A 13,832-nucleotide genomic window follows, 5' to 3' on the forward strand; every position below is an offset into this window, starting at 1 on the left:
TGTTTCACAAGACCTTGCACAACTATGGAAACAATTCTTTAAAACATAAATACAGCTGCATGAAAACAGCATCTTCGAGCAATATCATACAAATTTTTATTACTTGCATATCGAATATGCTGCAAGAAAGACTTAAGAAAATGTTAAAAGTTAATTAATTTGGCACAATTGACAAGTTTTTAATATTTGGAAGTCTGACTCGGTGTTTCATAAAAGAAAAACCTGCAAAGGAGTTTGGCTTTCAAGGGCCACATAATGAGAGTTCCAAAAACTCTCTTTCCTATATGTCCTTGAACAAGATATTTTAGCTCTTTCACAGAAATTACTAGCTATAGCAATAATCATTTTAAACTGCAATAAGCAATGCAAAAACCTGCCAAATTAAAACAACATGCATTGAGATTTAGTTGAAAAATTGAGGAATAAGAAGAATATATATCTTTTTAGACACAGCTCATTCCTCCATAAGACTTTGTTAAAATGTATAGGCAATTAGACCTAACAAGACTGTTAAGAAATCTATGAAGTATTAGTGCATGGCTGATGAAAAATTAAATCCTCCTAAACCTGGATCTCAAAGTACTTTTCTCTCTATATGGCCAATCCCACAGAATTTTTCATCCATTCCATTTTACTTATTTAACTTGTCAGTCTCCTAGAACAATGACTTTTACTTCTGTACTTGGAAACTGCTGTTATTTTACCAGTAAATAGTTATCACAGCAGTACACTTTTGTTTTAAAAATGGTGAAAAGAAGATAAAAGGAATAAAATTATTTTAATACTGCTATACTTACATAGCATAAACTTTAATTTTTGTCCTGAAAAAGAGACTTCCATCCAAAAAATATCCAATCCCCAACCTTAATTTTTATTACTTTTCCAGGTACCTGTTGGTTCCTTGCAGCTATTTTGCTCCATTTTGCCTGCCAAGCAAGTCTTTACACAACAGCAGCAATTGTCATCACCACCACTACTTATAATATGCACACTACATAGAATGTGACAACTTCTAATCCCTGTTAAGTTGCTGGAATTCTGGAGTGATTTAATTAAGTCTATTACTTGATGTCACTGAGATCATGTTTTGGCCCTGTTCTCTCTCATGGCATTTAAGGAACACTCAACTTTCCAGCACAGTGGCACTTTACATATTCTGTTCTTTACAGAGAGGCATGTTTTTACCATGCCACTGTTTCTAAACGTTGCTGCACATAAGCAGGTGACCTAATTTCTTGAAACAGTGAGCAAGGCCCAAGAGTCTGACTCCAAAATGCCACGTAGTTTTATGGGCTGGCTCAGAGAATGTTCCAAGTTTTTTGCATCATTTCATGTCTTGAAGAGGTTCCTTTAGCCAAAACTGTTTGCATCCTGCACATGCCAAACTGAGTACGGATCCAGTTGTTTCCAAATGGAGGGACCAGAAATCTCTTGGTTTTTGAAAGAAGAAATAAATAATTTAATCTACATGTTTTGGTTGGGTAACCCTTTCATATATTTTCCACTATTTAAATTTGAAAGAGGCTATAAAAGGAATTTTTAAAAAATCACAGGGAAAATGTCAGCTGAGGAATGTGACACTTTCTGTTTCTCCACATAACACCTTGTCTCTGCAATCATTTTCTAGAGATGGGCAGTTTATTTCTTAAAGTAATGAGTTCCCTTAGGGAATTTGCTAGGAATCCTAAAATATTTGGGAAGAGCTCCTATATAATCACATTTTAGAATTTAGGATTTTAGAAAGTTTGGGATTCTTGTTAAGTAAGCTGTGAATGTGGGTATTTCTTTTTGTTGTTCTATATCCATGGTTTTTTGTGAATTAGATCTCCAGAGCTGTGGCTTTCAGCATTCAGTAGCAGAACCCCAAGTGTTTCAGCACTGCATCTATTAGTTTTGAGAAAGATGAATAAGAAATGGAAATCTGTTATCTGTTGTTTTAAATTTGTCCAATTTGAATGTTGAATTGAAAATCAACATTTTAAAGTAACAGATTGTAAATGGTACTTTATGGAGTCTTACATCATGTAAAGGATTACATTTTACTTAGACAAGCATTTCGCCGATAAAATTTGGTGCTCTTCTCTCTATTCCCCCATATTCTTTCTTTCTTCCTGATGTATCTTCTGCAGGACATTTCACATTCCTCATGTTCACTTGGGTTAGGTGACCTTTATGGAGCCCACTTACCATCCCCCAGTGGCTGGAGAGAGGTATCTGATGAGATCTACTACTGATGTGAATCATTAATCCCTAATGACAGGCTGTGTCCAAACCCCACCTATGCTGTATTCTCATAACCTGACACTTACCTTAAACAATTAGCAAAAGACAGTCATTCTAAGTCACAAACTGTTAGGAAATGAAAAAGTTGACTGCTTGGTGATGCACAGGTGATGACCAATGATAGAGAGATGAACCTTATGTTTTAAAACATGACAGCCCATAAGCTGAAACTGATACACCCTGTCCTAAGATTTTTGGCAAAGGAGGAAAATTATAAAAAAATACTCATTATAAAATAAGCTACTCATTATAAATAAATCTGAAAAAATAAAAGGATTATCATCAATAATGTAATGACAAGCCTCATTTCAATAGCCATAGATTTCTATTCAATCATCTTTATGCACATTACACACATGTAGACAGGAAAAACTTTCCAGCATGGTAAAAGGTTCATTTGACAGAACCTCCATGGACCAACATGTATTTCCTCTAAATACTGAAAACAGAGTTGTTTCTTTTTTTTTTCAAGCCAACAGTCTGGTAGCAAATATTTATTTAATACCACTTACATAAAGTAAATCTGGTACCCCAAAAGTAAATACCTTCTTTCAACAGCTGCTACCTGGTCAACAAACTATCACATATCTGCTGGCAAATGAAAATCTCCTTTTTGGTATAGACTAACTCAGCCAAGGTTTGGCCAGCTGCTTATGCCTTTTATCATTTGTATTTGAGACAGTTTTTGGTAGTGGTGTTTGGGGTATTTTGTGTGTAACTTACCCAGCAGAGATTGTGCGTTAACATCCCTTCTTCGAGTAAAATGTCTTCCAGGGAGATCCTTTGCCATGACAGTGGACAGCAGAGTGTGTGCAAATAGCAGAAGGAAACATGCAATCATTTTCTTCATCTTTATGAAACAGAGGGACACACAAGGATGTAAAACTGCAAGAGGAGGAAATGAGATAAGTTCTTTGATTACATAAAAAGATGCATTCCAACCACATCAGTCACCCAGCAGCATTGCTTCCCTTCCATCACATACAAACATGCAGACACATGGGCACCAAACATTACCTACAACTTCAAGAAATAAGGTTTACACAATAATACAGCAGTTGGCAGTCCCTGTGTAGCATTTCTAAGTATTGTTAGTCGAAGTCCATCATCAACATTGACAACAATTTATAAAAATCAAGTATTTTTAAAGTAAGAAAAGGAAGTTTGTTTCACTCAGCCTGTCAGCATAAACACATTTCAGGAGAACACAAATATATTTTTATTATTCCACTCCGTGCTCCTTTGCAATTTTTTTTAGAAGTTTAATGGTTCCTGTAGTCTGAGGGATTCTTGCTGCAGAAAATCTTGGAGAATTAAAATAGAAAGAAGAAAATATATTTCAGAAACAGCAAATATAAATGTGAACTGGCAACAACTCATGCTTACTTTTCAGAAGACAGTCCATGGTTGCTAACATGAAGATATCAGTGCAAGATATCTTGCAGGAACAGACTCCTGAGGACTGGCAAGGAGCTTGCCATAGGTTCTGGAGCAATTTTATCATACAGAAGAACAAATTGACAGCCAAAATTCCTACATTACGAGATTATTCCTGACCAGGAGCTTGTTAATGCATTATAAAAAGCCATGGCTAACTCTGCCACAAACAGAATACAAAAACTGACATGCTAGAGATTCATTTTCTGGCTTGTTCCCCACTGGTGGCTTCCTCAGACAGAGGCTCCTTCTATGCTCCCCCAAAGCCTGTTGTGGTTGAGAGCATCCCACAGGAGCTGGATTCAGTCTTGGAGTGGGTGATAGGATGAAACTTAGTAAAGAGCTCCCCTAGGAGTGCAAGAGATGGATAGAACTACCCACTTTCATAACAAAGAACTGTTTTAACTGAATCTGAGTGGAACTTCTGAAGCAGTGCAAATTTTAACAGTTATTCTTGGTGAAGTAACTAATATTTGAAAACAATTTTAACAGGGCCCTAAACCTAACAAGCAGTTATGTAACAGAAGGCAACTAAATGCTTCACTTCTGAAAGACAATTCATTTTGTTTCCCACCATGAGCTATTCACTGACAGAAAGGAAAATTCTGAACAAATATTTTCTCTCTAATAAAGATATTTTGTTCATTATTTTTCAGTCTTTCCCATGCAACCATTACACATAATGTATTTTTCTGACTATCAATCTATTTTTCCTTTTGTGTATCCTACTCAGCAGCTCCAAATGCAGACACAACATTCTGGTGCATATGCCAACATGAGTCTTTGCACTCAAAATGCCCAGCCTTGCTTCAATGTTCAATATTATCCAGTAATGGCTGATACATGATTTAAGGACATTTGAACTAGGAAACAAATGGAAATAGCTGGTGTTTATAAAAATGGCCACAAAATAATTAGATTTCTGGGCATCTGGATGGTATTGCTGGAGTTTTTCCAGTGTACTACTTAGAAACAGATGAACACTGGAAACAGCTCACACACCACTGGAAATGGGACTATGTTTCCCTGGAGGTAACAGTTGTTACATCTGCAGATCACCAATCCCAGGTATTGCTTCACTCCTCAGAACATCAACACAGACAGGGCTGTGCCAGGGGTCTCCTCTTGCTCAGGCCTGCTCATTCAGCACACGAGGCAAATGGACCCCAAGGGCACATGCCAGTTCTAGCACTGATGTTTTAGAAAATCAGAAGCCATGCTGTCAGGGTGTCACCGTCATATTTTCTGCAAAAATCCCCTTGCCCAGGATTCTTCTCCTGGGAAGCTGAGAAGCCTCAGAGAAAAAGGAAAACAATATTATCTCATTTGCTTCTCCTGTGTTTTGCTGCTTTGGAATGTGTTTGGAGATTGTTTCTCCAACAGGTGCATGTTTCATTGGTTTCATGTGAATTGACTTAATGACCAATCACAGTCAAGCTGTGTCAGGACTCTGGAAGGAGTCACGAGTTTTCATTATTATCTTTCTAGCCTTCTTTAAGATCCTTTCTGTATTCTTTAGTATAGTTTAGTATAATATTCTTTAACATAATATAGTATCATAAAATAATAAATTAGCCTTCTAAGAACATGGAGTCAGATTCATCATTCCTTCCTGCCACGGGGCACCCCGCAAATACAAGATCAGGGTTAAAGAGAATAGAGAAATATCCTTGTTGCAAGGCTGTTACAGGAACTGGGTATGAACAGAATGCTCAAGAGGGCTTTCTGGCTCTTAACTACTTATCAGAGGCCTAACTCATCCCTCCTTTCTATTCACCCTAAACAGCTGTGAAAAGGGCACAAAACTCTAATAAATCCATTTTAGCTGTGGCTGATGGCACGTTAAAGAACCAAATACAATGCAGCAGAGCCTTCACAAGACATTGCTAAACAACCCAGTAACAGCGTGATGCCAAAGGAAATGGTGGTAAAGCAGTGACTCAGGACAGTCCCACCCCAAAATAAACTCTCCTATATTCTGACACTTAAAATATTTTATAACTTTGTAGCAATTTTTGATATTTGGTCATAGTTACAAATTCACTAGACTCATAGCTGTCCATAAGCAACTCCAGAAACAAGAAAAATGAGCGTTTGTTGTGATTTGAAGTCTTTGAATTCTGTGAGGAAAATGTTTACCTGGCATACGAATATATGATTAGCTGACCATATAAACTGAGTTGTCTCCATAATCATTCATTAGCTGTCACTGAATTCTGGAATACATTAAATATTTTCAATTTAGTGTAATTTTTAGCAATCTCTTTGAAAAGTAAGGTTGGAATACTAAAGAAACAGAACCACTGAATAACATACTGTTCAATAGTACTTACTTTGAATTCAGAAACTTTAGATCCTCAGATCTCAATATCTCAATATCTCTAGTCTGACAATCAGAAAATAAATCTACTTAGAGATCCACCAAAAAGGATCCAGCTCTTGCTGAAATAAAATCTACTATGAACACACTCCTACCTTCACCAACAGTGTTTTAAAATACTGTTTTAAACAAAAGCTATATTTAACAGCAAAGAGGTTCAGTTGACTCATCTTCAAAAAAAAAAAAAAAACCAAAAAAACTACATATAATCTAAAATAAAAATATAAGAAAAATTTCATTCATTTTCAGTGAGAAGGAAAAACCAAAAAACCCCAAAGCCAAAGGCTGTATGTGTGATAACATACACTGATCCAAGCCTGCTGTCACCCCTTCATCCACACTGAAAGCTTCTGTGCTGCTTTCCTGGGGTGATGACAGCCTGGACTTGTGTGCTTGGCTCTAGCTCCAGGTACACATTTGTGTCCACTGCTGCTTTTACATGATCAGTCTGTATTGTGGTTGTATGGCTGCTCCTCGTACAGTCCTCCCAAGGTTCTCTGTTTATCCTCTGGGCCTTCTGCAAGGTCTCCTGTCTACACTCTAGAAGCTGGATGGTGTTTACTGCACCACGTTTGATATTTAACACCTCATTTTTCCAGCAGGCTAAGCTCTTCTGCCACAGCCCTCTGGGGCTGGTTAACCCTTGCTCTACCAGCTGAGAACACATTCCCAAAGTACCAAAGTTGAAAAGTCATATTTTTGTGGCTACCTGGTGAATGTATTTCAGGTACTTTGATTCCAGCTGTCATCACTATACCATTGGGAACCAACTCCCCATGGCAGACCCAAGACCAAGTCACTGCAAGACAAACATCCTGAACAGCTCAAAAAACCAAAACCAAACACAACAGCAACAAAAAAAACCCAAAAAACAAAAACCCAAAACCAAAACAAAACAAAAACACAAAAAAGTCCCAAAAAACCAACAAGAACAAAAACCCCAACAACAACAAAAAAACCCCAAAACCAAAAAATACCCAGCAAGAGGAGGTTTGCCAGTCCATGGGGCTTTACCAGGTTGGGGACCAGATTCACCAGCTTTCACTGCTCCACTCCTCTAGCCACAGTGAGAGGAAGAAGAGTGGGGCTCTCACAGCAGCCTTGGAGCACTCAGTGCAGCACAGTGCTGTGCTGGACACGTGAGGAAGCTGCTAACAGAGAAGAGACAACTGCTGTTCACAGAGGTACAGTCTGGTGAGGGCTGCTGGCCATATCTGCAGCTGTCTAGAAGAAGCTTAGTATAAAAGAGGAGATTTTCCCAGAAGATGGCAAATAAACAGACAGGCTCTCTGTTCTTTTAAGGCTTCCCTCATTCCCTAACTAGCTGCTAATCAAGAGCTGAATATTGCCATGGTGTGTTCTTATCAATTTTACCTGTGCTAGCTTAGCCATATACCCATGCACCAGAGTAATTTTTCTGATGCACTGTTATGGACTTTCATGAACAACAGTGTAGGAATACTAAAAAATAAAATTGAGATTTCATCTTTAAAATAGCTATTTCCTTTGTTGGACAGCACTGAAACAATACAAGCTTGTTTCTCTGCTTTCAAATATCTTTCCATGGAAGTCTCCTTGTAAGGGATTGATGGCTGCTTTGGGCAGAGACATTACTGAATATTCAGTGTCAGTGGTAATAAATCAGTGACCTTCTCCACTGCCTGTTGCAGGGTATTAATATTTGTCCTCTTCGCTGTGATACCTCTTAAATAATATCAAGGGAAAAGAGATGCTCTGTGGCTTATGCCAAAGTCAGTGTCCTTCCACCTCTTACCACACTTCAGGAAAATTTCTTTTACAGAGAAGCAGAAAACCCCTCCACTGGCCTGTAAGATCACCTTTTTTTTCACTCAAGTACCTTAAAATGTACCTGTCTTTGCTGAGCAGATCATGCTGAAAAACAAATTGGAAAACAAGTAATGTGTTTCAGCTCATACCTTCTGCTCCTCTGTATGGTCTCCCTCCTTGTCTTGTAGTACAAGTTTCTTTCCAAGGCTAAATCAGAAACATAAACTCCCCAGATCCCTGCCTCTCTACCTTTTCCAGCTACCAACAAAACTGGCACAATACACAGAAGGGGAAATGCTCAATAGTTACGTGGAACATCAACATCTGCAAGTAGTATCCCCCTCTTGAACCTTGTATAATTTCTCATCATAGATGGGAGGGAAAGAGAAGACAAAAAAGCACCAGAGGCAACAGTTTTTAGCACTACCGTGGTTGCCTTTGGCTTTTCTTGTTCCCTAGTTAAAAGACACAGCCATGTACTCTCATTAACCTTCCAACAGACATAACTTCAGTGTTTCTAAGTTACAAAGAACATAAATTCATAGAAGAGAACCATTCTGAAGTTCTTTCAGCATTCCTTATTATCTCCCCATTTTTAAGGTAACAGGAAACTGTGACCAAATCAAAAACTTTCACTGAATGTAAATGAACTGCAAGCAATCTATGTGAGTCAATAAAATCAGTCTGTTTCCCCAGTTTAGCAAACATGGTGAGTTACTTGGAAAAATAAATGAGGTCTTATTACATGAAAGCCACAAAATACCTCTTTCTCAATCCCACCATCTCAGAAATTAAAAAAAAATAAAAAAAGGCTGCAGGCACTGTAAAGCCCTTTTAACTATCAGTTACAATATATTCCAAAGTACTTCACTATCCACAAGCCAGCACATGCATTACTAGTTCACTACTCATTAAAAGCACTGTGTAGCATGGGCATCAGGACACAGAGTATTAGTAATTTCCTCTGTCTGTCTGGACCAGTTGCTGACACATGCATTTTCCAGTTCTAAAAAAGACCTATAGAGGCCCATAGAGTCCAACATCACAAATCATCATTGTATATCATATATATATATCATGTCCCTAGCCATGCAGGTGTTGTGTGGGGGCAGGTGGCCACAGCTGGGAGGGTGATATTTAGCACACCAGCAAGAAGCACCATCTTGCCTTCACCATTACAAAGGAGCACTGGATGCCCGCGAACCCACAACTGCACCATGTCCTGCAAAGCATCAGAGCAGTACTCACTTGTTAAAACATTTTTTAGCTCTTTTTAAGAGGCTACCTTGGGCCATTTGTGCTGTCAGTAGTATGAGATAAATCTGGAGAACTCATTATCTGAAAGTCAATTAGTAATTGTGGTGTATTCTGAGACAGCCAACCCAATTACAGCTTTCACAGTAGCACAGCAAGCCACCACAATAACAAAAGGAACTCTTGACTTGGCAACACCAGTCTTGTATCAATCTGAAATAATGAGCGTCCAGACAGTATGAGTAACCTGAACCTGCAGTGGATTTAGGACCAGAAGTTGTGTACTCCAATGTGAGAAGACTGGGACAAATTCTTTGGATGAGTCCATGAAGCTTCGTGGTCACAAGTTGTTTTGTGTCTGAGTGGGACACGATCCTAGCATGTGAGAGCAATGTCTGCTCCAGACATGTCTGCATAGTGATGGGGACAGGGTGACAACCAGACACTCACAAAGTCTTCCACCTTTGTCTCCTATGCTTCCATACAGTCCTCCTCATCCAGCACATATCCCTACCTTGGCAACTAAAAGGATATTCCAGTGCTTTCTGTACTGAGAGATGCCCCTGCCTTGTATAGGAATTGGGCTGTGGCTGAATCTCCACTAGCAGCTATTTATTCTAGCTGCTGCTAAAAAATCCCACAGTGCAGCTGTAACTTGGACTAATAAAATCAAATGTGACAGTGGAGTAAATTAACTTCGATTTTGAAACAGTACAGGGAAGACCCAAAATGCATTACAGAGCAGTTCCTAGAAGGGTGGGTGAATGACAGTTGGTAATCAGCCAAATATGCCCAGAAACCCAACCCTGTATAGGACACCCATGTGCAGAGCATAACCAAAGGTGCTACAGGACACAGGAGGGCAACCACATTCTGGAAGCTGTCCAAAGAGTGCTGGGGATGGGGAAAGGACAACTTGCCTATCCAAGCACGAAGGCCAGATAAGCACACACAGGAATTGATGAGTTCAGACACTGAAATATACAGCATATCAGAAAGAGCAGAGATCGGCATTCAATTTTATTATCAGACATAAATATCATAGTGGGACTTCTACACAACAGATTTTGTTATTTAATGGGCCTAGAGTATATGTACTACATATATAATTTAATTTTCTACAGCTCTAATGAAATGAAGAAGACTAAGGGACCTGTTGCTTAATTTAAAGTCATCTGTCTCAATGACATACAGACTTCCTGATATCACTGTTGTAAAATGAATAACCTCTAAATCATATAATGATAAAATATTTAGGTCAGAAAGGACCTCTGTAAGCCATCAGGTCCAACCCCTGAGGTGAAGTTGAGGACCGTTTCAGTAACTTCTCATCACATAAAAGTTAATGGTGGTGCTATAGAACAGTACACCCATAGTATGGTTTACTCTGCATAGTTTCCAGTGGTCAGACAGCAAGCTCTAGCAGTGGGAATTCTTATTTTATGACAGCATCAATCCCCATGCCATGATTTTCTTCAGTTGCCACTTGTACAATAGACCTTTTCATTATCTTGTTCTTTTGAGAAAGACTCATTTGCACTTTCTGGTACTGAATCTCATCTAGACATCAGAGTTTCCACAACATGCCCAGAAAAGTAGCATGGGAAAACTGAGAAAATTCTTTTTTCACTGAAAAAACTTTTACCATGCACAGTAAGTATTTAAATGAAAGTATATATTATATGACATATTATACACATGTAAGCTGCTTCGTTTTGTCTCTGAAGTTGTCACAAGCCACAACAGAAAATAGTCACTGCAAACAGAAAGGTTTGGGAGAAGAAAAGGATATAACGGTTCTGAAATTTATTTGCGAAGTCACACTGATCCCAGCACCAGCACCACTGTAAACCAATAATTTGGGGATTAAGCCCACTCCATTCCAAATACTCTTTGCTCATAATGAAAACACTAACAATGGGTACACTGTATAAAAAGAGCTTGTTAATGATACCCACAATACAATTAAATAGTGTTTACTGTTTTACCTTCCGATGGAGATGGTTTATAAGTCATGAGAGAGTATTTAGATCTGATTAGCCTTTCTGTAGTTTGCCTGGACTGACTAAAACATCTTTTACCATCACAGCTGGGTCCCTGAGCCCCAGCTCATAAAAAGTAGAATGTGCATTCTCTTGTTCGTGAGAAATCCCAGTGAAGTCAATGGAGACACTCACATAAAGTAATTAGGTGTGAATATTGAGTGCAGGATTAAGGATCTTAACTGCAGCTTTGTGTAACTGAGTGCTGCAGTTTCTGAAGATATAAAACAAATCAAATTTAATCTGATGAATATCAGATGATACACGTTACATGAGGAAAAGTTTAGAAAATCTCATGCTTAAAGCTGAGACATCTACATGAAAAGTGTAATACTCCAAAACTATTTTGTAGATTTTGTAGGATTTAATGGAAAAGCCATATGAGTATTTTATTTAGCTCTTGATTTAAGGTGAATTTTTGATGGGATACAGTTTGATGATTTCTTGTTGTCAGCTGTTTGACAGAAGTGCAGCTGTAACATGTAACACGTCACCTTTTCAGACCTCAGTCAGGATCATTCACCTTTAGAACAATGGTCCCACAAGCAAACCCAAGCACTTAGGAACTATTACATAAATCAGCAGGTTGCATTCTTCTCTCTCAGTCAACAATATTCTACAGTTTAGCAGTGATAGAGACCAGTTTGACTCAGAAAGGACTGTCTTCTGAAGCAGGAATACATGGTCATAAAAGATGCCATGACAATTTTTGCCAGATTAAGGAGCACCATGTCAGGAGAGTTTCCAGTGTAAGTATATTACATTCAGCAAACCGCCCCTCACTCCAGCAAACGCAGGGCTCTCAGGAAGCCCTGCACGTCCCAGGCGAGCCCTGAGCTACCTGTGGGCTGTTCCCTGGCACGGGGAGAAGCCGCAGCCCGCGCTGCTGCAAGCTGGTAAAGACACCTGCAGGCTGCTCTCGAACACGTTTCTAAGCCAAGTTCAGTTCCGATGCTACACTGATCTTAACAATACACCGGGGGCGTTTCCTTACAGCAGATACTGTTAAATGAGTTACCGCGGCATGCACGGGGAGGAGGATAAATGACAAGTTTGCTCGGACCCACGCAGTCCAAAGGAAAGGGAAACCCTTCTCCTGCGGGCTGCACCACGAGCAGCAAACCGCTCCAGCGGGACCCAGCAAGCGAACATCCAGCCCAGCCCCCGACGCCGCCGCGGCCCCTCGCCTCGGCCTCCCGCTCCCCGCCGGGCCCCCGCCGCCCGCGGGGCCTTCCCGGCCACCCCCCACCCGGAGGGGCCCCCGGGGAAGGGCCGTCCCTCCGCCGAGCCGGGGCCCTGGGGCGGGGGTGGCCGCCGGCAGTGCAGAGACTCGGGATGGCAGCGATGCCGAGCCCCGCCGGGCGGCGCGGGACGCGGCGGGGTGCGGTGTCCCCGGGCGGAGCGCAGCGGACCCGCCTGGCGGGCGGGAGAGGCGAGACGAGGCGGGGCAGGGCAGGCGGCAGAGCCGGGCTTACCTGAGGGGCTGGCGGGGCCGCTCCGCTCGGCGCGGCAGCAGCGGCGGCCGGGAGCGAGCGCGGAGCCTCCTCCCCTCGGCGCGGCCCCAGACGGCGCTCCCCCGCCCGCCCCCCGGGAGCAGCCGCCTCCCGCCAGCCCCGTCCCCGGCGGCAGGAGCCCGGCTCAGCACTGAGGGGAGGGAAAGCGGGGAGTCCCGCTATGGAGACACCGGCTGCCCTGCCCAGACCTCCAGAGCCAGCGCGGCACCGGGAGGCCGCGAGAGGAGCCGCGGAGAGCCACGTTCCTCGCTCCTCAGCCGCCTGTGCCGTCAGGGACGCGGTTCTTCACTCCTGCCCCCCTGAGGGGTACGACCTGCCGTCCCACTCCTTCCCGCCTGCCCCGTGTATGGGACCCGGGCTGTTCTCCCGCTCCCTCACGCCTGCCGGGAGGAAAGAGAGGGAATCGACGGCTCTTGCGGGACACGGGCTGTCGGCCCCAGGCGTTCCCGCCTGGTCCGAGGGACGCGGGGCCCGCTCCCTCCCGCCAGCCCCGTCAGTAACAGGGGCTGCCGGCCCCTCTGGACTCCCGGCCGCGGTGGCCCTGGCCCGGCCCCGCCGCCCCGTGCACCTCGGCCCCGCTGCTGTTCCTTCCTTCCAGAGCTGTAGTGGGCGGCGAGGGGAGCTCCCGCAGCCCCAGGAGCAGCGCCTGCTCCGGCCGAGCGGGCTCTCCCGGAGGGGGCCGTGGGTTCCCGCTAGAGAAAAGTGGTGTGGTTTCTGTCTGGCGGCTCAGAGCATCCTTCCCCGGCCAGCGCCGTGCTCCCCGGGCCGCAGCCTTCCAGGGAAGCCGACCAAAGGAAACGTCGGGGAATGGAAATCCCATTCCCCGCGGGCCAAGGCAAACAGTCCCTGGTGATTCATGCGGTGTCTGCCACCGCGGCGAACCGGTGGGAGTCTCCGTCGGGGAAAACGCTGAAGGAAGCTTGAAATAAGTTGCCCAAGTGGCAGGGACCGTCGTTTCTTAGCTGACACAGCAGCGACGCGGTCAGTAGTCCAGGTGGAAAAACTAAGTGTGGGGTTTATATCAACAATTACAGTATTATGTATGAAGAACAAAAAATAAAACTCCTGCTTTGTTCCCAAGCAATTGTGATTTCTGTTTCCTGGCAAACAAACAAACAAACAAAAAACCCAGTG

The 13,832-nt window shown here is 42.5% G+C and overlaps 1 protein-coding gene across 2 annotated transcripts in view; it reads right to left on the reverse strand.

Annotated features, from left to right (window-relative positions):
* The window catches only part of MATN2 (matrilin 2), a 68,383-nt gene extending 55,610 nt beyond the window's left edge, over window positions 1-12,773 (reverse strand). For both annotated transcript variants that reach the window (XM_071421536.1, XM_071421538.1), the window contains exons 1-2: window positions 12,660-12,773; window positions 3,007-3,168 (exon numbers count right to left, since the gene is read on the reverse strand). In XM_071421536.1, coding sequence (XP_071277637.1) covers window positions 3,007-3,133 — 127 coding nt within the window. In that variant the 5' untranslated portion in view covers window positions 3,134-3,168; window positions 12,660-12,773. The remainder of the gene's footprint in view (window positions 1-3,006; window positions 3,169-12,659) is intronic.
* Between the last annotated feature and the right edge of the window lie 1,059 nt (window positions 12,774-13,832).

This window comes from Agelaius tricolor, unplaced genomic scaffold, assembly GCF_023055355.1.
Source record: "Agelaius tricolor isolate 1412-34295 unplaced genomic scaffold, bAgeTri1.0.p SCAF_2, whole genome shotgun sequence".
NCBI lineage: Eukaryota > Metazoa > Chordata > Aves > Passeriformes > Icteridae > Agelaius > Agelaius tricolor.